This window comes from Carlito syrichta, unplaced genomic scaffold (genome assembly GCF_000164805.1).
Source record: "Carlito syrichta isolate Samal-C Ts95f unplaced genomic scaffold, Tarsius_syrichta-2.0.1 Scaffold135605, whole genome shotgun sequence".
Lineage (NCBI taxonomy): Eukaryota > Metazoa > Chordata > Mammalia > Primates > Tarsiidae > Carlito > Carlito syrichta.
The window spans coordinates 35,888-62,549 of record NW_007079701.1 but is presented as its reverse complement, the minus strand read 5'-3'; the positions used below and the strand labels follow the sequence as shown (position 1 = coordinate 62,549).

Genomic DNA, 26,662 nt, shown 5'->3' with positions numbered 1-26,662 from the left:
AGCAATTGCTTTATGACTGTATCCAGGTTTTTGTATGTATATATATTTACGTACATGTATGTGTACACATAGCTACCCAAACATGTAGATTTAGTTTTAAACTAAAGTTTTAGTTTTAAGCTTACACTATATGACTAGTTTGTGAAATTCTACTACTCATGTTCTATTTTAGACATTACTGTGTAAGTCTATCTAGAGGGTTTCTTGTTCTTTTAAAGGCAGCAGAATGTACTCTGCCTGTGCTGAGAAGCAGTGAGACCATATCCACTGTTTTGCTGTCATCTCAGTGAATATGCAGTCTTGTCCTTATTTCTGGTGAACTTGGATACAGCTGGGTACTAATTTTTTAATAAAGAAAACAAAATCTCCATCACTGTAAAACGGATCGAATTAAAATATTTTCCTACTTGGTATTGTCACAGAAACTAGAAATTTAGGTAGAAAGTTACGCAAAAGGGTGTAAGGAGGGGCCCCCAAGCCAGAATATATTTATTAAAAAATGTGTATTTATTCTTACATGTTTAAACTTTAGTCACCTTCAAAGTACTCTCTGTCTGTTGCAATACATTTAATGAGATGCTTTTTCCACTGCTCAAAACAGATTTTGAACTTGTCAAATCAAAATACCTTTAAGCCTTTCTGCTGTTTTTTGTTTCACATTGCCAAAATATTTCCCACTGAGGGCTTCTTTCGCTGGGGAAACCAAAAAAAAGGAACTTTGGGCAAGATCAGGTGAATAGGTCAGGTGGAGCATGGGAGTCAAGCTGTTTTTAGTTAAAAACAGAAAACAAAATTTCACTGCTGCTTGTTGTTTGTGTAAATTGTCCATCATGAAATGGGTAAATGTGTTGAAAGAATCTCCAAAAAAATTTCCCTGAAGCCGAACGCAGCCTCTCACAACAATGCTAGCTGTTACACTGACGCCGATGGGTTCCTAGAACACTTACTTAGTGGGGAAGCCTGTACTATAGGGGACCCGCCCTCCCAAAGATTTTTTTGGGTCCCCCTCATATATTTCACTCATTTTAATGTATGTTCAGACATAAGCTTGAAATGTGCTCTCACACACATATTTGTGAGTCAGGGTATCACCTAGGCTAGAGTGCAGTGGCACAATCGCAGCTCACTGCAGCCTCGACCTCCAGGCGATCCTTCTGCCTCAGCCTCCCAAGTAGCTGGGACTACAGGTTGAGCCAGCATACCTTGCTTATTTTTGTATTATTTTGTAGAGACAAGGTCTCACTATGTTGCCCAAACTGGTCTCAAACTCCTCCTGGGTTCAAGTAATTCCCCTGCCTCACCTCCCAAAGTGCTGAGATTACAGGTATGAGCCACCACATCCATTTAGTATTTCCATACAAAACTAATACTAACTTCTGCGTGATGATGTTGGTCGCTAACTTTATTGAGCACTTGCTGTGTGCAAGGTACTGCCCTGAACACGTTCTATACATTCATTCATTTACTCCTGACAGCCATGAATAAGAAATGGGTACTGTTTTATCCTCACTTTGCAGGTAGGGAATCTGAGACTTTGGAGTTAAGTCTTCCAAAGAAATGCAGCTAGCGGGTACTGGCATCACATTTCAACCTGTGCTGTTAGCCACTAGCAAATCATTACATTTTTGTTGCATAGTGTGTCTTAATCTGTTGTGTACTGCTAAACAGAATACCCGAGACTGAGTAATTTATAATGAACAGACGTTTATTTCTCACAGTTCTGAAGACTGGGAAGTTCAAGATCAAGGGACTGCCATCTGGGGAGGGCCTTTTTGCTGCATCATTCCCTGGCAGAAGGCCGAAAGGCAAGAGAGGGCAAGAGAGAGAGAGCAAGATATCAAATTTGCAGTCTCAGACCCTTCTATCATTGGCATTTATTCATTCAGGAGGGTGGAGCTCTCATGACCACCTGTTAGACCCCACCTCTCAACACCGTTAGGCCCCAGCCTCTCAACACTGCTGCACTAGGGATTAAGTGTCCAGCATTTGCTCTTTGGGGAACACATTCACACCACAGCCCACAGTACTTTAACTCTAGGATTATACTGACAAAAGAGAAAGGGAGCATTTACCTCTACCAAACAATGGAGGCAAATAATACATCTTGTTTATTTTGGGGCAAAGTAAACCTTTGAATGCATGAGAGAAACTCTTCTGTAGAGAGACAAATTTTCAAGAACTGAAACCACAACGAAGAGATGTGAAACCAGTGTGCAGTTTTGCAAGAAATGTGAGTTCTTCATTCCTGGCATGGAGGTGGGAAAAGTCTTTTTCCCTGTAAGCGAACAATAACACGATTTCTCTTGTGCTTACCCATTACTGCACTGGTTTTTTTCTGACCCTAAGTCCTTTGTAATTAGGTGCATCACACCACAGGGACAGTGTGACATATCCTTGTCAGCTACGTATCCTTGAAAGCCTTGCCATCCCCGATCCCAGCTGTGCCTGTGATCTGCACACTAATCAGATGTGTCTCTAGCCTCTCTCCAGGCTTCCTGGTATGTCCCTATGTCCCCAGAACAAAGAGAGATGGCCCTGGAGGCCTGACCCCTAGGCAAGTGTTGTGATGGAGTGCAGATTGCTACCTTCTTCTTTCTTGTCTGTTTCTGTTTCTGATTGGTCTGCTTGACATCAGCCTCTCCCCTGGTGCGTGCCTCAAGTATGCTGCATGATTTCTGGTAGCTGAAGGCCAGAATGCAGCCCCTTTCCTAAAAATAATTTGCAAAGTACTTTTCATACAACCCAGGAGAACAAACGATAAAAGAGAAAAAAAAAAACATTTAGTAGCAAGGGAAGAAGGCATGATGTGCTTGGTTTTTGTAATTTCCACCTCAGCCTTATTTCCAAGTCTACCTAAGAGATGTGGAAGGACGTATGATTTTGTCAGGGAGACTTTGTCCTCCCTTGTCGTAGCTTAAATATCTCCTGAAGCAGGGGTGGCCAGGGCAGCCTTGGGTTGACTTGGAAGAGTGGCTTATTAAATTACCAGATTTTTTAAAAACCAAAAAATTATATGTCTCTACATTGAGATATGTCACATATCACCCCACTCACCCCACTTAAAGTAAACAATTCAATGGTTTCCACATATTCACAGATACACACAGACATCATCATCGTCAACTTTACCTCAGAAAGAAACCCTGTAGCTTTAGCTGTTACTACTCCCACCCTAGACTTCCACTTCTCTACTTTCTGTCTTTATACTTTGTTGTGGATTTTTTGCGTCTAAGTTCACAAGAGATACTAGTTTGTTGTTCTCCTTGCCTGTCTAGTTTAGTATCAGGGTAATCCTAGCTTCATAAAATGTGTTGAGACGTTTTCCCTCTTTGTTTCTGGAAGAGATTGTATAGAATTGATGTTAATTGTTCTTTAGGCATTTGGTAGAATTATCCAGTTAAACTATCTAGGCCTGGAGATTTTATTTTTGGGAGGTTTAAAATTATGAATTCACTTTCCTTAACACTTACAGGGTTATTCAAATTATCTGTTTCCTATTAGGTGAATTATGGTAGTTTGTGTTTTTCAAGGAATTGATGCACTTTATCTAATTTGTAAAAATTATTTGTATAGAGTTTTTCATATTATTCCCTTATTATCCTTTAGATACCTTCAGGGTCTGCATTGATATCCCTGTTTCATTTTGGATACTGATAATTTATATCTTCCAACTTTTTTTTCTTCCTAAAGTTTTGTTGGTGTTGTTGATCCTATCAGAGTATAATAAGCTCCTTTAAAAAATTTTCATCTCAGTTGTTTTTCTGTTTTCCATTTCATTGACTTCTGCTTTTATCTTTGTGATTTCATGTCTTCTGCTTGCTTTAGGCTGATTTTGCTCTTCTGTATCTAGTTTTGTGAGTTAAGAATTAGGTTACTGATTTAAAAACCTTTCCTTGTTTCATATGTGAGCATGTAGTGCTATAAATTTCCCTCTCAGTATTCCCTTAGCTGTATTACACAGATTTTGGTATGTTGCATTTTGTTTTCACTCCATTCTCTCAATTAAAAAAATATTCTTTGAGATTTTCTCTTTGATCCATGAATTATGGAGAAACATGTTCTTTAATTTTTACATGTTTAGAGACTCAGAATAGCAAAATAAAGCTAAAGTGTGGCCAGAACTTCCATGTTGAGGATGAATAAGATGAAAAGACAATACATATATGGCAACCACACAAATATCTTATAGCAAAAAAGGGAAAAGGAGTGTGCACAGTTTGTAAATAGGACCAGTTGTTATTATATGGCATTTTTGGAAAACTGAGAAGCTTTGCTTATTTTTCTAATGCTCTGTACTGACACAAAGACTGTAGGAACCATCTGTTCTATGACACTTTGAAATTCACCCATTAAACTGTCTGAGGCTGGTGATGCTTAAGGGTATGATTATTTGGCAGTTTTTACATTTTTTGCCTATTCGTGATCTATTTGGACTTGAATCATTTTTAAGTCAAGAGCATAAAATAGTTCATAGTATTCATATATATATTGAGCTGGGGGTCTCACTCTATCACCCAGGCTGGGAGTGCAGCGACATGATCATGGCTTATCGTAGCCTTGACTTCCTGCACTCAGGCAATCCTTCCACCTCAGCCTCCTGAGTAGCTGCAACTACAGGTGTGCACCACCACCAACATGCCTGGCTAGTTCTTGCTATGTTGCCTAGGCTGGTCTTGAACTCCTAGGCTCAAGCAACCCTCTCACCTTGACCTCTCAAAGTGCTGGGACTACAGATGTGAAACTCTATGCCTGGTCTTCAATACATATTTTACAATATTTGTACACATTTTTAATATTTCGTGTTCCTCTGTGTGCAGTGTTTTATCTATCTAATCAATAATTTGTACCTTTTGACTTGTTCTACTTTTTCAAAAAATTGGGGCTTATAAATTAATAATTAAATGGTATATTATTCTTATGAAAGTGAGGATCTTTTTAAACTATGGCAAAGTATACACAACATAAAATTTATTATTTTAACCATTTTAAGTGTAAAATTCAGTGGCATTAAGTACATTTGCACTGTGTGCAACCATCATCACAATTCATTTCTAGAACTTTTTCATCATCCCAAATAGAAACTCTATACTCATTAAATAATAACTCTTTATTTTTCCCTTTCCCTGGCCCCTGTCTCTTTCGTTTTAGAAAATCTGTTCTTGGGCCACTCCCCTGTCGTTTTCCTTCCAGCAAGTCAGTCCTCCATGCTAGAGTCCCCCAGAGTCCTTCCTTCCCTCTGTCCCCAGCACAGAACAGAGGCAGGAACTTGAACACATCTGCTGAGTGATGATCTGAGCAAACTATACTCTGTGTGAGACAACCCAGCTCAGTTAGCTAAAGTAATCTCATTAAGAGTTTCATGCTGGCCGGGCTGCAGTGGCTCAAGCCTATAATCCCAGCATTTTGGGAGGCTGCGGTGAGAGTATTACCTGAGCCCACAAGTTCAAGAACAGCCTGGCCAACTTGGCACGACCTCACATCTACAATAAAAATTTAAAAATTAGCCAGGCATGGTAGTGCGCACCTGTAGTTCCAGCTACTTGGAAAACTGAGGTGGAAGGATCACTTGAGCTCAGCAGGTCAACGCTGGGGTGGCTGTGAGCATGCCACTGCACTACAGCCTAGGTGACTGAGTGAGACGCCAACTCAAAAAAAAAAAAAAAAAAAAAGAGTTTCGTGATGCCATTTGTGATACTAGTTTCTAAGGTTTTAAAAATTGACTCATTGTCATGAGCCAGTTTTATTTATTGTTAGTGGTTCTGCCAGAACCTGAAATGAGACACTCACTGGCACATTTTAGAAGAGGACCTTAATTTTGTGACTCTCATTCTTTCAAAGGCCTGTTAGAATTTCTTCTTGAGGCCATAGCCACATTTATTACCAGCACTCTTATCTCGGAATTGGGAGCATCAGTAACCAAGCCAACACCAATTATGTAGCCGCATCCGTCACAAGAGCCCCGTAGTAACCAGGGCAACACTGGTTTAGCTTCATCGTGATGAATAATAAATTAGGAGAGGACATAGCCTGAGGCTGGGGCTGTAGGACATGTCTGGCTTGAAGTCTGGTCTGCCATGGCCTCCATCACGGTGTCTGTGTTGCCCAAAGGTGTAGCTTTATTTTATTGTGCTAATCACAGGTCGGAAAGTCTTGGCCTGCCTGCTTCAGGAGAAATTGAGCATTATAACAAATCTGTGTTTTGTCATGACACAGGATTTTTCCCTTTGTAGGAACATAATTCTGGTGTGTGTGTGTGTGTGTGTGTGTGTGTGTGTGTGTGTGTGTGTTTTGTATATTTTTGTTTTTGAATCAAGATCTCACTCTGTTGCCCAGGCTAGGATGCAGTGGCACGATCATAGCTCACTGCAGCCTAGACTTCCTGGGCTCAGGTGATCCTTCCACCTCAGTCTCCTGAGTAGCTAGGACTACAGGCATGTGCTACCATGCCCAGCTACTTGTTTTATTTTTTACTTTTTTTTTTTATAGATGAGGTGTTGCTATATTGCCCAGGCTGGTCTCAAATTCCTGGGCTCAAGCAATCCTCCTGCTTTGGCTTCCTAAAGTGCTGGGATTACAGACATGAGCCACTGCACACTGCCCGTAATTTTGTTTTAATTCTTTTGCTTGTGAATTTGCCATTATCATGGATAAAGAGATTTCATGACGAAAGCAGCAATTTGGAAGTTGATTTCAAACTCCAAAGTTTCCTAGACAAAAACAAACAAGCAAACAAGCAAAACATTCCCAGCAAAATAAAAATTGGCATGTTTTAAGTAGCCATCAATGGCTCCATATACATATTTATCTGTATACCTTCATTCATTCTTTGATTCGTTGGGTTAATAACATTTTTACAGAGGGAGACCCTTGTGTCTGGCGTGTTCTAAGTGCTGGGGACACATCAGTGACAAGACAGACATGTTCTGGCTGTGCTCCTGCCTCATGTGCACCTCAGTCACTGAGAGATCGATGACAGCGGAGGAGACAGTTTCACACTACAGGAAGTACTGCAAGGAAAGAGTGAGAGATGTGGTGGAGATGTGGGTCAGGGTTGGGGTCGGGGTTGGGGCGGGGGTTAGTGTCAGGGTTAGATGTTGGTTGTGGAGGTGAGGGTTAAGGTTAGGGATAGAGCTAGCTGTGGTAGAGGGGTGGGTTAGGGTTTGGATTGGTGTTAGAGCTGGGGCTAGGTTTACGTATTGTGGACGTATGGTTATGGTAGAGTTAGGGTATGGTTAGGTGTGGTGGTGGTGCAGATTAGGTGTAGGGTTTTTAGAGTTAGGATTAGGGTTAGGGCTAGCATTAGCATTGTTTTGGACATGTGGTTAGGGTTAGGTTTGGTGGAAGTGTGGTTTAGGGTTATGGTTAGGATTACGTGTAGTGTTTGTGTGGATTGGGTTTAGGGTTAGGATTAGGGTTTGAATTAGGTGTGGGTTAGCCTAGTGTTAAGTGTGGAGGTTGCCATGCACTTGAGTGAGCACCTAGCATTTAAGTTCATGTCTGTGCAATATAAGAAGTGGCTGAATACAAGGCGCTGAGACCTACCTGATGAGTTTAAGGAGCCAAAGAAGGATTGTTTTTGGAGCCCTGGGAGTCGAGAATGGCATTTACAGACTGAGATGCCCAGACCTTGCAGCTTCCGCCCCTGCTCTGTGTTCCCGGGCTATGTGGACTTCCCCACTGGGTACTGGCACCTTTATCCCTTGATACTACTTTTTTCACTGGACTTTACACCCGCTTGGGGTGATATCCATGTGCCGCCCTCTGGAGGTTTTTTCTGTTATTTTATGGCTGGATCGCTTGGTGAGACTTTTCACTCTCCATCTCCTGCAATCTGTTAGATGCTGTTTTCATCAACCCCGTAGACATATCTGGGTAAGCTGTGGGTGGAGGTGATTTACTGCCTACTTCAAACAGTTGCTCGTTGTAACAAGCACTTGAAGGCTATCATCTATCCCTTCAGTACGGGCTTGGATATATCACCCAGCCTTCCTTGGGAAACTCTCAAATGTCAGTGTGGTAGCTTTGTCCTCTTAGACTGGATTCTTCTGTCTTGTCTGCTGAGTCTGTGGCTGGGGCTGCCTTCGTGGGACAGAGCAGGGAGGGAGCTGGGTGTGGGCAAGCTTCAGACTTGGCTTAATCGTCTTTGGGACTCCTGAGTCCTCTGTCAGCTGAGTCCTCTCCAGAAAGTGCTTGCCTTTCTTCTGCCAGGGTATCTGTGGTCTGGAATGGGTGAGGCCTCTCCGCTGCAGGGTTGGGGCATGGCTAGATGTCCAGGGTCTCCAGGCCACTCTCTCTGGTGACTTCTTCCTCCCCTGCATGCCTCTCCCTGGTCGGGAGCCAGGCCTACTGGGCCGTTGTATTCAGTGGGGCTTTAATGTCTGTGAGAAGTGCTGTCCCTGGAGGGAAAAACGATCAGATCTGCTTATTGGATTTACAACTCAGTTTTAGGGAGTATTAGCAGCTAAACTGACATCCGATTACACACAGCTGACTCAGCCCATTCATTTGTGTCTGCTTCCTCAATTTGTAAAGTCTTACAAAAGGAACCAACTCACAGGACAGAAATAACAGCAGGGAAGGCGTTCCCACGTGGAGGACTGGAAGCCGATGGAGCCAGCACCTCACTTTGCATAGGAGAAAACAGAATCCCACAGGTTACAAGAGCCAAACCACACGCACACACATGCCAACTAAAACCATGATTTCTTGTCTCAAGAGAGCAGCTCCCTGGAACTTGAAACTTTTCAAGAGAAGCTAGAAATTGAGATGTTTATGTGAAGTTCCCCGATTTTACCCTCAAACACTATATGATTCCCCATCCCAAGAATAAAATAAAGTAAAATTAAAAATCACTGTCCATTGGCCAAAGGGTGACCAGGTAGCAACCTCATTTGATATATTCACTTCACTGAGATTGATCAACAGGTAATAATTTTTTCAGGACCCATAAGGTGTCTAATGCTGTATTCATGTTTTCAGTTTTGCCCTGAAACACACAACACTGCTAAAGCAGTTTTTTCACGGAAACCTCCGAAAGGCACGAGACTATATCACATGCTATTATGTTAGAGGTCAGAGAAAATGGAAACTCAGGAAAATATTTTTCTTTATTGGTTTACATTTATGTTATATTCTAGGAAGGAGCAGCTGGCAGGCTGTTGTGTTTGTGTAGAGTGATTCTATGGGGGTGAACATCAAGGTGCAGTGGCCCTGCAGGCCCCCCCTGGAGCGAGGCTCCTAGAGTGTGGAGCTGGCCCCTGAACCACCCTGAACGCCTCATTCTGAACTTCCCACGGGACGTTCTCCTGAGCATTCATGACGGAAGATGTGGAAGGATGTTAAGGAGATGAAGAGGAAGACATGGTCAACTGAGTGTGCTCACTTTTCTTCTTGGAGAATGACAACACACCCTGGAATATTCCAAGTGTAGAAGCCGTGTGGGAGGGAGCTTCATTTAATTTTTTAAAACTACTGTTTCCCCAGTTAATTTGACATCACTGTTTCCCCAGTTAATTTGACATCACAACCTCATTTCGGTTCTTTCCATTTCTGTGTGACTTCAAACACTGCTGCTACAAATATCCTTACTTGGGTCTCTGGGGGAGAAAATGCCAAATGCCCCTTGTTTTCCTGCTATCCAGCACAGTTCTCTCCAGCCCTTTCTCCGTTTCTGCCAGGAAAGTAGGGCTCTGCTTTTATTACTGTGCCAATTAACGAAATACCAGAGTTGTGCCTAAAAGTGCAAGTCTGCGTAATTAGCTGGAGACTCAGAAAGAGAGGAAGACGAGGCAGGGAAGGAGAAATCTCTGTGTCAAATAGTTCGATGCCTCTCGCCTCTTGTGTGACAGGCGTGTCACCAAAATAGCAGCCTCCTCCACCTGTTCAGTAAGGAGGCTCATGGAACATTCCTAACTCACCAACCCAGGCTGCCCTTGAAAGTGTTATTTGCATAAAAAGGTGTGTAAAAACTCCCAGGGCTGTAGAAATCATTGCCATGTCCTATGAAGACAAGCCTTGAAAGAAAACTTGAGTTTCTGCCTTGATGCTCGTACTTGACAATTGCTTCTCTGGCAGGAGTTCCAGTTGGCACTGAAGAGTCCCACACGCCTCAGATTTATTCTCATTCTCTCTCTCTCTCTGTCTCTGTCTCTCCCCCGTCTCTGTCTCTCTGTCTCTCTTTTTCTCCCCTTCTCTCTCTCTCTCTGTTTTTCTCTCTCTCAGCAGGATAGCACACATTCAATGAAAAATGAAAAGCCTGAGACTCAGATTTACTATTTTACAAATAATTTGAGCATCTGTTACAGAGCAACAGATGAATTAGCAAGCAAAATACAATGAAACAAAGAGCAAAATAAAGGTGAAGTCACTGAGGATAGAAAGGAAAGCAAGTAGTTTATTCCTAAGAAGTCAGAGAGGGTTATAAGGCTTGGTTGTGCGATTTATATAATAAATGCTATGATAAAGGTTCTATTTTTTGGAATTAGAAATATTTTTCCTTAATGTTTTACACACACACACGTGCACACACAAAACAAAACCCTAGATTCTCATCAGATTTGGAATTTTGCAGGAATCTAGGATTCCTTTAAATATGTATTTTGTATATACACACACATTATTTATATATAAAGTTTCTACCATCCCTAAGGTTCAGATTCCAATGCACAGTTAGGAACAAATGCAAAAAGCTCTTCGCCTTCATCAGCAACTTGAGTGCATTTCCTGGGCCATCAGCCTGTACTCTGATGTGCTTTAATTGCATGACAAGTGAAATTCGGACACATTGGTCAGTCATAACAGCCAGGCTTCTTTGACAGCATAAAATATCATAATTAAAGCAATGCAGGGACAAAAATATGTCAGTTGAAAGGTAGAAATTTAAATTCTATTGAACTTGGAAGGAATCAGAAGAGCAGGCCTAGTAGGAACCTTTAAAATCCTGGCTTCTCTGAATTCACATAAGCTGGATGAAAACTGGTGGCCCAGCCTTCTGGTCACCGAGCCTCTGGAGCTTCCTGAGGTGTGGAGCATGACACATGCAGACCCTGAGCCAGCCGAGCGGGACTGTCCAGCCCACAGCTTCAAATAAGTGCTGGAAGTTGAGCTGATAGCCAGGCTGCTGCTGTAAATTGCAGTGGCCCCTGGTCTGCGGTCTCCAGTTCCTACTTAATCAAAGCTTTATTTTTCCATTTTCTTAGAACAGATTTGTACTAAAGAATCCCAAAGTGAGGTGAGACATAGACCTGACATCATGGAACCACTCTGTGGAGGGAGGGGCCTGTGGAACAGCTTCAGGGCTCAGGCCAGCCAGCACCGATGAACCCCACGTCTCGGCTCCCGGGCTGCCCAGGATATCAGTCGTGGGCCCCGGAGGGTCTTGGGTGGCAGCCAGCACCACACTAAGAGGGCCTGAATGGGGCCCAATGAGTGGCCTTCCCTCAGGTGGAGGTCTGCCTGTCCTCTTCCTGCCCTGGTATTTCCAGTGTATGGCACATAGCAAATGGGTCTTGGAGGTGGTTGGGTGCACTCAGCACGAAAGGCATCACAGTACATCGTGACTCTCTATTCGCTTCACTGCCAAGTGGATAATAGGCAGATCTTGGTCATTTTACCATAGAACAAATGAGGCTTCCTTCATTTACAGCAGCACTGAAAACAAAATGCAGAAATCTTCTGAGTGAAGGGCTGAGGAAGGAGTTTGATTTTTACTCTTGCCATTCATTACTCATGGTGATTCCCGTTATTCATAGTGATTTGAATAGCGGCATATTTTACAAAAGAACCTCTTTTAGGACACCACCTGATTCGAGGTGTTAAGAATAGCACATGGTGCTTGCATGCTCCAGACCTACGGTTTTCACTCTAGGACACACATTGATAGATTTTGAGCACAGGTATCTGTTGAAAACATACTCAGGAAAGAGAGGAATTGGAGCCACAGATGGTTAGAGAAGGATTTACCGTGCTTTAAGTTGCAAAGCCTATTTTAAAAGGTTCTGGGATTTGTAGTAATCAGATGTGGTAGGATAACAGACACGAGATCACTGCTTTGAAAGAAGAGTTTATTACTCACAGTTCCCAACAGGAGGGGGCCAGATCATACCATGCAGGGCCACACGGAGGTTAGCTGGAGGCAAGATTGGTTGGAGACAGAGGAATCTAGGGGAAAGCATGGACCAAAGCTGTTATTGTGGGTTTTTCGTGAGGACAAAAAGGACAGGCATGTTTGAGCAAGCTCAAAATTGGCTCATTTGAATAATTTCAGTGAGCTCTGGACTATAAGGGTGGTACCTAGTTGCCTAGTACCTGGCCCTGGGGTGATCTAGGGCAGGGGAAATACTGGCTTAGTGTGTGAGAGTTAGATGAAGGAAGTGGTTGGTAGTATGAGCTATGGACGGGTTGGCTTGTATATGAAGAGTGCGCTTGCAGGCAAGCTGATTATTATCCACAGGAATTAGCTGGTCCTAGGAGGGAGAGTCTTTTCAGGATCAGTAAGGCCCCAAGATATCAAAGCATCATAAAATACAGAAGATAAAAAACTTAATACAAAGCCTTCTTGAAATCTTTAAAATCAAATTTAATTAACCCAAGTGACACTTCTGCATCCGACTTTTTGGTACTGTAACTCTTCATCCATCCACACTCATTTCCAAGTCAGTTGGGAGCAGCTGTCGTGTACCAGGTCCTTGTTCTGGGGCAGTTTGTGCCCTGATGAGGTGACAGAGCAGCTCTGCAGGAAGACCAGTGCACAGGGAGACACAGAGAGAGGGAAACTTATGTTTCAGGGATGCTCAGTCCCTCTTGGGGAAGCAGAGGAGAATGCTTAGACTGAATTTTGGAAGAAATCTATCCTTTCCCTATTGTCTTCACCTTGGGTAATGGCACATTCCTGGTGGGAGAACCACCATGTGAGGAACCATATCAAAATGCAACTTTCTTTTCTGTTTTCCACCAGCCCTTGAAGGTCTCCTCATGGTCTTGGCCTTGCTCTCCCTGGGAGAAACCAAGGCAGGCTGTAGGTGCACTCAACCTTAAGCACCAGACTGTCCCCTGGGCTACTTATGGGTTTTTTGTTTGTTTTTAATAAATCCTCTGTGTTAGCTCAGACATGTCCAGAAAGGAAGGCTCACATTGTAAGTGTCGAGCTCAGTGACTTTTCACGAGAGAACAAATCTAGGGAACCAGCACTCAAATCTAGAAACGTAGCATCACCAGCATCCCTGGAGCCCCATCCTTCCTTCCTTCTTCCAGCCACTCATCCTTAACACGGGCACCTGCCATTCCAACTTGGAACAGCACGAACAAATGCTTCTTGGCTTTCAACTTTGTGTAAGTAGAATCATATGTTGTATACCCCTTTTTTTCCTTGCCTTTTTCTTTTGCCATGTTAGATTCATTCATATTATTGCAAGTAGCTCTAGATTCTGGCTTTTTGTCATATGAATGCATCAGTTTGTTCTCCCACCCTTCTCTTGAAAACATACTCAGGAAACACACTCTACTGTCATCTAGATGTTGCATATTTCCATTGTGAGGCTGTTGTGTGTGGCGCTGGCGTGGAGATCCTGGTGCACAATGTCTCATGAACCTCCATCTGTCAGTTTCGCCCAGAAGTTTCTGGGCTATAGGGCACACATATGCTTAGTTTTGTTAGATGCTGCCAAACTGTTTTCCAAAGTTGTTTGTATTAATTTTCACTCCCACCGGGAGTGAATGCAAGTTCATTTACTGCAGAATCTGACATCTGCAGTGTGCTAGTGCCTCCTCCAAACATCGCTGGTAACTTGCTGCAGAAGCACAGAGAAAGGGGATTGCTTCCCCAGCTGCCAGGCAGAAACTCGAGTGCTCAGCGCCTCCTATATGCCAAGATGTCTTAATCATTTCAAAGTAGACTGTGCATGTTGAAAGAGGAAGCAAATTTCCTTAGTAAGCATCAATATTACATTTAGTTGGAAGCATTTTATTTATTTTTGTACTTATAGGTAGGACAGGATGGCAAGTAGGTTTGACCATGTGTGTCAGCTTGTTTTGACTGGCAGTCAGTGCCTAGTACAGTGTGTCAAGTAGGATTCAGAGACTCTATCTGGACTTTGGGAGAAAAGTGTAAAAGCTATCTTTACCAATCAGCAGAAGAGAGGGAAATGGTGAGATGTGTGTTCTGTGTTTGCCATCCTTGTTGTGGGGGACACAAAACTGAGTCTCAGTTCTCAAAAATGTTGGCATTTGTAGACCCCGGGGGAGAACGAGGCCAGGAGAGATCAGTGTGCGAGGCCATCCATATCACTGTCCTGGCGGGGAGGCTGGGGTGATTCCTCAATGATGTGCCAATCCATGTGCCCAAGCCCTTTGGGCAGACCAGGGTAAATCTCCAATGACAGGCCAGCTTTGTCCCCAGCCCTGGTAAGGACCAGACTCAGTGCCTCTCTAGGAATAATCAGATGCCCTACTCCCTGGTACCTCTGAAGTAAGGAAGAGCCAGAGAAGGACCTGCTGGGGCAAACTGATTTGAACGCCCAAGAGGAAGAGGGCTCCACTGTCATCTAGAGACACACGTGGGAGTCACACTGGAGGGATAGTGGTGAAGACAGATTTCATTGACCTCACACTTTCTATGTTGGTAACACTTGTGAAAATAGAACAAGGAAAGGATTAAAACCCCCAAAACTAAGTAAACCAGTAAAATCACAGTGTGGTGGTAGTTTCTGTTTTTAACACATTTATCAACATATAATTCGTACACCATACAATTTACTCGCTTAAGGTATACAATTCAATGTGGGGTTTTTTGTATATTTATTGAATATGCATCACCACCACAGTCAATTTTAGAACATTTTCTTCACTTCAAAAAGAGGTAATACGCACAAACCCTTTATGCATCACCCACCTATTCTTCCATGCCCCTCCTGCTACCTGCCCCCCTCCTCCCACCTAGCCCCAAACAAGTACACAACTGCTAAACTACTTTCTCTTTCTATGGATTTTCCTATTCTGGACATTAAATGAAATCAAACAGTATGTAGCCCTTGTATCTGGCTTCTTTTTTTTTTTTGAGTTGGAGTCTCACTCGGTCACCCAGACTGGAGTGCAGTGGCCGCTCCCGGCCACCGCAGCCTCGACCTGCTGGCTCCGGTGATCCTTCCGCCTCAGCCTTCTGAGTAGCCAGAATTACAGGTGCACGCTACCATGCCCGGCTGACTTTTTGATTTTATTGTAGAGATGAGGTCTCACTGCCCAGGCAGGTCTCGAACTTACGGGCTTAGGCAAGTATCTGGCTTCTTTAGCTTAGCTATATTGTCTTCAGAGTTCATCTACATTGTAGCATAATTACTGGAGTTTCTGGGCTCTTACTAGTGCCAGTAAATACCTTGAGCATTATTAGCATGAGGGTTATAGCGATGGTCTGAATGTTTGTGTCTTCCTAAAAGTTATATGTTGAAATTCTAATCTCCAAGGTGGTGGGGTCCTTGGAGATGGGGGATGCTCTCACAAATGGGATTAGTGCCCTTATAATAGAGGTCCCAGAGAACTCTCTCACCCCTTCTGCCAGGTGAGGACAGAGAGAGCCATCTATGAGCCAGGAAGAAGGCTCTCATTATACATGGAATCTACTAGCATCTTGATCCTGGTCTTCCCAGCCTCCAGTACTCTGATAAATAAATGTCCATTGTGTGTAAGCCACCCAGGCTATGGGATTTTATTACAGCAGTCCAAACTAAGGCAGTTATGCAGTCCTGTGTCATTAGGCTGGTGTTGTGGGCACTTTCTCCTGTCATCAGCAGGGATGCTTCAGGATAGAGGAGTCACTCAGAATAAGCAGAGATGGGACTGGATGAGGCAAGTGAGATGTTCATCTCTGCAACAGATTTTAAGGCAGCTCATTTCTTAGACAAAGGAACCAAAAATTATTGTGTTAGGCAGGAATCAACAGACTAGTGAGAATATTTGTGAAAGTGGTAGAATCCTACAAATATTCAAAAAGTAGAGTCTACTTCTGTGCATAACAGAACACAACGAACAGAGAGAAAAGTTAACCTATGGAATGGTAGAAAATATTTCTTGATCACATATTTGATAAGAGATTAATATCCAGAATATATAAAGAACTCCTACAACTCAACAGCAAGAATACAAACACCCCAATTTAAAAATGAACAAAGGACTTGAATAGACATTTCTCCAAAGAATATATACAAATGGCCAACAAGCACATGAAAAGATGCTCAACATCACTAATTTTTTTTTTGAAGTGAAGTCTCACTCTGTCACCCAGGCTGGAGTGCAGTGGCTTGCTCACAGCTACCCCAGAGTTGACTTACTGGGCTCCAGTGATCCTTCTGCCTCAGCCTTTCGAGTAGCCGGAACTACAGGTGCATGCTACCATGCCTGGCTAATTTTTGATTTACTGTAAAGACGAGGTCTCGCCAGGCTATCTGAGCTAGTCTCAAACCCGTGGGCTCAGGCAATCCACTTGCCTTGGCCTCCCAACATGCTGGGATTACAGGCTGAGCTACCAAGCCTGGCCTATCATTACTAATTATTAATATTAGGGAAATGCAAATCAAAACCACAGTGAGTTTCTGGGGTCATTAAAATGACTGATTAAACAATATCAACAAACAGAAAATAACAAGTGTTGCTGAGAATATAGGGAAGTTGGAACCCTGGTACACTGTTGGTAGAATGTAAAATGGTACAGCTGCTGTGGAAAACAGTATGACTATCCCTAGAATAATTTTTTTTAGAGTTGGGGTCTCACTCTGTTGCCCATGCTGGAGTGCAGTGGCATGCTCACAGCTCACTGCCACCTTGACCTCTGGGCTCAGGGAATTCTTTTGCTTCAGCCTTCCGAGTAGCTGGGACCCCACTTCCTAATAGCACCACGTTGGGAGTTAGGGACTCAACATACGAATTTTAAGAGGACACAAACATTCAGACCATAGCCATAATCCTCATGCTAGTAATGTTCAAAGTACTCAGTGGCACTAGTAAGACCCCAGAAACTCCAGTAATCATGCTACAATATATATGGATCCTGTTATAGCAGCGTGCACTACCATGTACCGCTAATTTTTTGATTTTGTGTAGAGTTGAGGTCTCGCTATACCGCCTAGGCTGGTCTTGAACTGCTGGGTTCAAGCAATCCTTCCGTCTTGGCCTCTCAAAGTGCTGGGATTACAGGTGTGAGCCACAGTGCCTGGTCTGAGAATAATTAAATATAGACTTGCCACCTGATCCAGCAATTCCACTTCTGGGTATTTGCCCACACGAATTGAAAGCAGAGACTCAAACAGGTATTTGCACATCCACATTTATGGCAGCATTGTTCACAACAGCCCAAAAGTGGAAGCAACCCAGTGTCCATGGACAGATGAATGGATCAATAAAATGTGGTCTATACATCTGAAAATATTATTCAACCTTAAAAAAGGAAGGAAGTTCTGACACGGCCTATGACATGGCTGAACTTTGAGGACATTATGTTAGGTGAAATAAGCCTAACAGGACAAATAATGATTCCACTATCTGAGGTACCTGAAGGAGTGAATTCACAAAGACAGAAAAAATGGCGGTTGCCAAGGGCTGGTGGGAGGGGGAATAGGAAATTTTTTCCTAATGGGTACAGAGTTTCCGTTTGGGAGGATAAAAACGTTCTGGAGGTGGAGTGTAGTGATCATTGTACAACAAAGTGAATGTTCTTGATGCCATAGAGCTGTACACTAAGCTTTATGTTATGTGTATTTTACCAAAATTTGAAAATTAGGGTCTAGTTTTTCAGCTTGGCTTGAACCTTTGGGGAATAAAAGAAAAGATATCAAGGTTTTGTTTCTATAAACCTATTCTTTAATTCAAATAAAAACAACAATAAGCCGGGCTCGGTGGCTCAGCCTGTAATCCCGCACTTTGGGAGGTTGAGGTGAATGGATTGCCTGAGCCCGCGGGTTCAATACCCGCCTGGGCAACTTGGCGAGACCTCATCTCCACAATAAATCAAAAAATTAGCCAGGCATGGTAGTACACACCTGTAGTTCCAGCTACTTGGAAGGCTGAGGCGGAATCATTGCTGGAGCCCAGCAGGTCGAGGCTGCAGTGGCCGGGAGCGTGCCACTGCACTCCAGTCTGGACGACAGTGAGACTCCAACTCAAGACAACAACAACAACAACAATAATAATACTAACATTACATCGGCACTTTGTATTTTTACCTCTATAACCTCATTTGATCCTCACTGGAGCCCAGGAGACTGAAGCCCAGAGCAGTTATGTGGCTTGTTTCGGGTCCCTCCATGGCAGATGGGACTCTGAGTATTCTGACTCTGTCTCCAATGCTGCCCCACCTCCTCGTCCCAACAGGCTAGTCACATTCAAGGATCCTGACCTTGGCCTTCCGACTGTGGATTCTCAGGGCCACAGTCACGCTGGCATCTTTTCACCCTCCTCTGCCTCGGTCTGCCTGTAGGCTCAGCCTCCTCCGACTGCCCTCCTTTTGGGAGTATCTGAAGGTCACATACCCTTCTCATTTGTGCTTCTGTAAGGGAATCGTGGGGGCATCCCTCTCTTTTTGTTGTATAAGCCCTTTCTACTCCCAGACAGGCTGATAGACCATAAATAAGGGGGGCAGGCTAGATTTTAAGTGCTCCAAAGAGATTCATAAAAAATTACTGTGGCTTCATTTGCAAAGCTCTGCTGTGGCATTCCCAATGACCTGAACACTGAGAGGCACTCTTGAAATAAATCTGTCAAGTCGCCTGCACACCCAGATGTCGAGGTCAGGGAACTAATCAGGAAGTTTTCAGAATTTTTTCCTAGAATTAATCACAAACTCAGTGAAATAACTGATGAAAAAGATTTATTTGGATGTCTATTCCCCTGGGGTCGCCGAAGGGTTACTTTATGTGATAAGCTGTGCTTTCCAGCCAAGCCCATCTCCCGTCCTCTTCCTTATATGATCCTTCAAACTGAGGAGGCTGGCTTGTCATTTATGATAGCTGCTGAAATCTTAATGCCAGGCCCAGAGATGTATCCTGTTAAATAATTCCTTGCATGTTTTGCAATGTGGGAGAGTAAACTCTGTCGGGAGAGCTGGACTTCTGTCCACTTGGTAACAACAAAGGGAAATGGTTGAAGCCAAAGAGGAACTGTAGATCAAAGACTAAGAAACTTCAGTTAGACAGGAGTGAGCTAGTGATCTGTTGCACAGAATGGTGACTATAATGAATAATAATACAATGTATATTTCAAAATTGCTAAAAGAGTAGATTTTAAATGTTTTTGCCACAAAAATGATAAATAGATGAAGTGATGAATTTGTTAATTAGCTTGATTTAATAATCCTACAACATAAACATTATCAAAACATTACATTGTATCCCATAAATACATAATATATACAATTATTATTAGTCAAAGTGAAATTTTAAAAAACAAAGATACTGATAAAGAAGAACAAAGTCAACCCAAAGCAAGCAGATAGAAGGAAATCATAAATTTAACAACAAAAATCAATGAATTAGAAAAACAAAGGAGAAAAATCAAGGAAAAGGTGAGGGTAGTTTGACAAAATCAACAGAATTGACAAAACTCTATCAAGAAGAAAAGTTAGAAGACACAAATTGCCAGTATCTGGAACGAAACAGGCATATCACTACAGACATCAAAAGGATAGTAAGGGAATAATATGAACAACTCTACACAAATAAATGTAACAACTTAGATGAAATGGATCAATTAATTCATTGAAAACCACAAGCTACCATAATTCACACAATATGAAATAGATAATTTGAAAAACCTTGTAACTTTTAAGATAATTGAGTCCGTAATTTTAAGAATTCCCAAAACAAAATCTCCAAGGCCAGATGGTTTTTGCTGGAGAATTCTACCAAATGTTTAAAGAATTAACACCATTTCTATACAATCTCTTTTAGAAAATAAAAAAGCAGGGAACATTGATTTGTATGAAAATAGTATTATCATGCTACCAAAACCAGACAAAAACAGGCTGGCATTGAACACCTAGCCTCAAGCAATCCTCTTGCTTCAGCCTCCCAAGTAGCTGGGATTACTGGTGGTATGTGCCACTGCACTTGACTAGAACTTATTATTTTAAATGCACTTTCCTCTCAGGCACTGTTAACTCTGTCCTCTTCTCTTGGTATTCTCTCTTCATCTAATGCTGCTTTTAAAAATACTTGAAATGCACTTCTTTCCTCTCAGAGTCTTTAATCTTCCAAACTGTTTTTATGTATTCAACATTGATTGAATACTTATAACTTGCTGGCATTGTCAATGCTGTGATGATAAGATGTAACTGTAACTGAATAAATAGGTCTCCAGTAGCAGTGGGGACAGGAAAACTGGACAAGTCCTCTGGAATAAAACTGAAGTTGGGTCTTGATGGATGAGTAGGAGTTTGATAGGCCATGAAGTGAGACAGGAAGTTTCTGACCACGGCAGGAGAATGAGCCAAGGCCAGAGCTATGATAACTCATCTCCAGGCATAAATCAATTTGGGTGATTTTCAGTTTATTTACTTTTACTTCATTCTGTAATCCATCTGTGTTACTGTAACTTAGAACTTGGGTTTCTTCAGAGTACTTTTTGTTTTCCCACTACTTCTAATTCGAAGGAATTCGAAGTGATTCCTGATGGCCTGGGTCAATAGAAATCATTAATGCTATTGCTTAAGGATAACTGAAACCGGATGCTTTGAACTGTGCCATTTTCATGTGTTCGTCATTGTGTCGCTCGAGCATCCCCACGAAGGCCAGAGCCGCGTTAACGGTGAGGTCTGTCTGTTCCTCTGTCTAGATTAAGTTTGACAGTGTGGAGGTGTGCGTCTGCTGCGAGCTGCAGCACCAGTCATCCGGCTGCAGCAACCTCGGCGAGACGCTGAAGCTGAACCCGCTGCAGGAGAACTGCAACGCTGTGCGGCTGACCTTGAAGGTGACCCCGCCGGGCGCTGCTCATGCATGCACTTCATCCCATGCCTCAAAGACATTTTGGGAAGGCTCATTAACATATAGATTCCTTTCAACTCTCAGTTCATGGGGGTAGGTTCAGTGCAAGAAAGAGAACATTCTGTTTCCAGAGAACATTTTAAAGGATTATTGATTTTCATTTGGAAGGTGTTGTTTCCTGGATCTTGGTGTCCATTTTTACCATTTCACTGTTCTAGCTCTGACAAATGCAAAGTGGAAAATGAACACTTGAGAGGGGTCTTTACAAATGATGATGTGATGCTTTCCACTGCTTTTCCGACATGATTGGCTGTTATAGCATCAGTGAACAGATGGGCATTTACTTTGCTTTTTCAAAAGATATTTGGAGAAAGAAATCTCACAATCTCCCATGGCATTCTATTCTAATGTATAGCATATGATCTTTTTAAAAAAGGACATGGAAATTTTGTTTATATTATTTCTTTTTTTTCCTTCCTATAAGTTTTTTTTTTAATTCTAAAATTGACTGCGTCAAAGTACATATGAAAGTAAACCCAATTCTTCTCTATCCCCTGAATGAAGCTGTGCCCAAATGATTTAAAAAGATGTGGTATGAAAAACATGGAACTAACGGTACTACCCATCAGAAGTGGATTGGATAAAAAAAATGGTGGTACATATACATGATAGAATATTATGCAGACATAAAGAAGTACACAGTTATGGATTTTGCAGCAACTTGGATGGATTTAGAGTTTATCATACTCAGTGATCTATCCCAGAAACAAACAACCTGAATACCACACATTCTCACTCATAAGTGGGTCCTGAACACTTATCACATCACTAGAAAAAGATTGGCAGTAGCAGGACACAGCTGGGGACAGGGGGCGGGGGGGAGGCATAATATCACTAAGGGTACCTGATCTTAAACGAGGGGAAATGAGGGCCAGTGGGAGGCCCAAACTTCACCTGTACATAGACCACTTCTGTCTCTAATCCTGACTTGTACCCTACATTTTTAAAATTAAATTAAATGCTAAAAAAAAAAGATGTAGCAGGTCAAAGGACCTCTTAGTTAGTGGTAAAATTGTATTTACAGTATGTGGGGAGCTCTAGTATGTTATAGGGAACACAGTGTGTAGGGGAGTGGAGGCTGCAAAGAGAGCCTCCTCGAATCTGGGTAGAAAGGAGAGAAGTGCCCCCCGGCATTGAGTGCCTGTGCTCTTTCAGTCTTTCATGGACGGTCACCAGTCGGCAGAGAAGCAGACGTGTACAGAGAGAGATCACACCTATCCATATGGTAGGACGGGACCTGCTCACAGCACATGCCCTGTTTCTCATGGAGGATGGCCCAAGTGCAGAGGTCCCAGCAGCCCACCAGAGTAACAAATCCAGCAGGGTTGGAGAAACCCAGAGCTGGAACACCCCTGGGCCCATCCTTTCCTGGTCCCAGGTATTTCTTGCTATCCCACATTACGTACAGCCACGTTTCTCCTCACTGCATCCTGGGCGAGCTCAGGTCAGTGCTGAGGTTTGCCGTGTCCTTTCACAGCCCTCGTGGGAGGGGACGTGGGTGGCCACTGCTCGCTCTGAGATATCACTCTGACAACTCCTAAGTCACTTTTTCAGCCTGGGTGAGTTTTCTTTTCACATTTAAAAAACATAAGAGCCGGGCTCGGTGGCTCATCCTGTAACCCCGCGCCTTTGGGAGGCTGAGGTGAGTGGATTGCCTGAGCCCGCAGGTTCGAGACCCGCCTGGGCAGCGAGACCCCATCTCTACAATAAATCAAAAAAGCAGCCGGGCGTGGTAGCGCATGCCTGTAATTCCAGCTACTTGGAAGACTGAGGCGGAAGGATCGCTGGAGCCCAGCAGGTCGAGGCTGTGGTGGCCGGGAGCGGCCACTGCACTCCAGTCTGGGCAACAGAGTGAGACTCCAACTCAAAAAATAAAAATAAAAAAACCAAAAAAAACTTAATAAGACAATAGAGAATTTTAATTACAATACCTTCCTCTACTCCCTGGGAAAGCTGACAAATCCCAGGGGAAATCTTTTAGCTCTGGAGGCCACTTGAGTGTGGGGATGCAGCCTGTAGGGTACCTCTGACTCTTCTGTTGTTGGCTTGAGGTGTTCTGCTGCTCCCTTAAAGCCTTGGGGTTCCCCTTGATGCCTTTACTCAGTGGGACCCACAACCCTGTTTTCATGACTCTCCAGCCCCCGAGGAGGTGACTGTGGCTTGAAAAGTAGTGCTGGTATTGAAAAAATAACACTGTCTCAGGGGATATAGACTCAGGTCTAGAGGGGCGGGAAGACCTTGCAGTCTTACCCTTATTCGCTGTTCTAGTACCAGGACAAGAAATCTCCTTGGAATGGGGTGACCAAATGGAAAAGAGTGAAGGGTCCTGAAGTCAAGAACTTCAAGGGATGGCTGTTGAATGGCTCATCCTCCTGGATACTCAGATTGCCCAGGACATTGGTAAGAGCTGAAGGCAAGAGAAAGACTTTACCAAACTTCTCAATGAGTTTGTGTGAACAACTTAATTAGAGGTAGGGACTCTCAGATCTGGTGACATGAGGCTCTAAGGAGGCAGGAGTTCTGATTGAGGTGGGAAGCCAGTGGCCTGGAAGTAGCCACAGTGGCTCAGGTACTAGAAGAGGCAGCCTGCTTCACCTGAGGGCCTGTACAGGGAGCAATGACCTTGTGGCGGGAGAGGGCTGAGTTTCTTCTGAGATCAAGAAGACCAGAGACTATTAGAAGTATCTGTTTATTGCTGTCCTTCAACTTTGCTGTTTTCCAAAATGGTTTTATCCTAGGTCCTTTGCATTATCATGTAAATGTTAGGATCAGTTTGTCAACTTCTACTACAATCCTTCTGGAATTTTTTTTTTAAACTTCTCCTTCCTTTTATTAAAAAATCTTTTTTAAAATTTGTATTATAAAGACATGGGGTACATTTCAGGGTTAGATATATAAACATTGATCATGCAGGTACCCTAGTTGATGAGGTATGCCCCTCCCTCCCCTAGCAGTTTCCCACTACTGCCAATCGCTTTCTTATCCTGCTGGAATTTTTAATGAGATTGCATGGAATCCATATATCTCACTGAAGAAAATTAAGTTATTCATAGTATAGCCGTCTATTTATTTAGTCTTATTTAATTTCACCAGTGTTTTTTAAATCAGTCTTGTGTAGTCTTTAGAATATAGATCTAACATTTTGTAATATTTATACATAAAGTTTCTCACATGTATTGATGTTATATTAATGGTGCTTTAAAACTGTCTCTTATCCGTTGTTAGTGTATAGAAATTTGATTTTTTGTTACCAACCTTGTATCCTGTGATCTTACTAAACTCGCTTAATAGTTCTAGTAGGCCCTGTTATAAAGTGGATTTTCTTATGTAGACAATCTTGTGATATGCAAAAAGAAGCAATTCTCCATTTTATACTAGTCAAGATTCTTCAGAGAGACAGAACCAATAGGAGAGAGAGAGACAGAGATGGAGATGGAGACAGAGACAGAGACAAAGACAGAGACAGAGACAGAGACAGAGATGGAGATATATGAGAGGCGGCTCATGTGATTATAGAGATGAAGTCCCACCATAGTCCATCTACAAGCTGGAGACCACTGAATGCCAGGAGTCACAGTCAGTCCAAGTCCAAAATCCTCAGAACCAGGGAAGCCTCTGGTGTAACTCTCAGTCCAAGGCCAAGAATCTGAGAACCTGGGGGGTCAGGGTGATGTGCTTGTGTAAGTTCTGGAGTCCCAGGGCCAGACATCCTATTCTTATGTCCAAGGGCAGGAGAAGAGAATCTCAGTTCCAGGAGAGACAGAGAGAAATAAGTAATTCACCTTTCCTATGCCTCTTTGTTCTATCCAAATCCGCAGCCAATCTACACTGAGAGCAGAGACTCCCCCCTCAGTTCACTAATTCACAAACCAGTCTCTTCTGGAAACATGCTCACAGACACACCCAGAAATAGCGCTTTACCGGTTCTCTGTGCATTCTTAATCCAGTCAAATTGACACCTAAAATTAACCACCACACATTCCAATCTGGATGCCTCTTCTTTCTTTTCCTTTCCTGACTGCACTGCCTAAAACCTCCAGAACAGGGTTGAGGAGAAGTGGCAAAAGCAGCTGTCCTTACCTTGCTCCTGATTTTAGAGATTAGGTGTAATATCAGCTCTAAGTTTTCCATAGCTGTTCATTATCAGGTTATAGAAGTTCCTTCCTATTCCTAGCTTGCAGAGAGTTGTTTTGTTGTTGTTGTTGTTGTTTTTACCATGAGTGGTTGTTGAATTTTGTCAAAGTCTTTTTCTGCATCTGCTTAGATGTCCCTATACTTGTCTTCTTGAGTCTGCTCACATGGTGAGTAACCTTGACTGACTTTTGAGTGGTGAGCCTAGCCTTGCATTCCCAAGATGAACCCCACTTGGTCATGTTTTCCTCAGCTGTGCCCAATCCACTGATGACCCTGCCTATCAAAGGCATCTTCATTTCTTTGCCTATGTTTTTTATTGCTGGAATTTCCATTTGTTTCTTCCTTATTGCGTCCATCTCTCTGCTAAATTACCTAGATGATCTTTCTATTAGCCACCTTTTCCACTAGAGCTAGTGTCTGCCTTCATCTGCCCCAGGTAAGTGCTCACAACTCTCCCTGGAAACTCTGTTTTTTCCTTAGTTTTGGTTTAGCTGGCTGTCCTGTAGCCTCAGCTCTCTGATGGACTCAACTTTAAGTTGGGGATTTGCAGTGTTCGGTGTCCCATTTTTATGTTGTAACGGTGGGGCAGTATTCTTTCCAGCTTTCTACATCCTAAGCAAAATCTCAGTTCATGTTCCCCCTGGGTATAGAATTCTTGAGGAAACCCTTAGGGGTTTATAGATGATATGCCATTCTCTTTTTCACTGAATTTTAATATAGGGGAAAATCTTAAAGCCAGCCTAGTACTGTCTCCCTTTTGAATGAACGCTGTTTAAAAACATTTCTAGCTCTCCAACTTCCCCTTACATGGTATGATTGTATTTCCCTGTTTCCCTGTGGGAACATGTGATCTGAGGGCCATGTGAGCAAATCTTGTATGCACCACTTACAGGCCGGAGTACTGAACTGTGATGTGAGGTTCTCCAGAGCTCTCCTTCCCTCTGGCAGAGTAATTAGCAAATTCTAGATGGTGGATGCACCATTAGCCAGAGTCATTACAATGAGCAGAGAATCCTGCAACTTCCCACATTGTACATGTAGCAAGAATGACTAACAGATTCTTGTTATTTTAACCCGCTGAAATTTGGGGGATATTTGTTACCACAGCATAAAGCATAACCTAACCCATCCTATCTGATACAAGGCAACACTTTTTGTCCAGATGTCGGTAGTATTTTTCAGTTATCAAGTAAATTTCTCGAGGATATGCCTTGAGCGGATCAATCATTATCAAATTTTCCATGATATACAGTGAGTCCTTTCAACCTGTGAGCTACTTTATTTCAGAAAATTTTTCTGAAGCGATATATTTGGATTTTATTTTTCTGTTCTGCTTTAGGACAATACTGCATTTCGTAGACCACTGGTATCTATCCTTCAAAATAATCTTTTTGTCTTCAAGTTTTAAAACTCTTCTTTGTCGATCTCATTTTGCTCAGTTTTTGTAAAGTCTCTCTTCCTATCTGTTTTCTGCAGTATTACCTTTCTGCGCTGCTTTCACTGTGATC

General features: G+C 42.8%; 1 protein-coding gene across 1 annotated transcript in view; it reads left to right on the top strand.

The window, feature by feature from the left end:
* The window catches only part of LOC103250852 (protein FAM189A1-like), a gene marked incomplete at its 3' end in the record, with an annotated part of 200,560 nt that overhangs the window by 142,828 nt on the left and 31,070 nt on the right, over positions 1 to 26,662 (top strand). Inside the window, exon 3 of the mRNA XM_008049437.1 lies at positions 20,812 to 20,946. Coding sequence (XP_008047628.1) covers positions 20,812 to 20,946 — 135 coding nt within the window. The remainder of the gene's footprint in view (positions 1 to 20,811; positions 20,947 to 26,662) is intronic.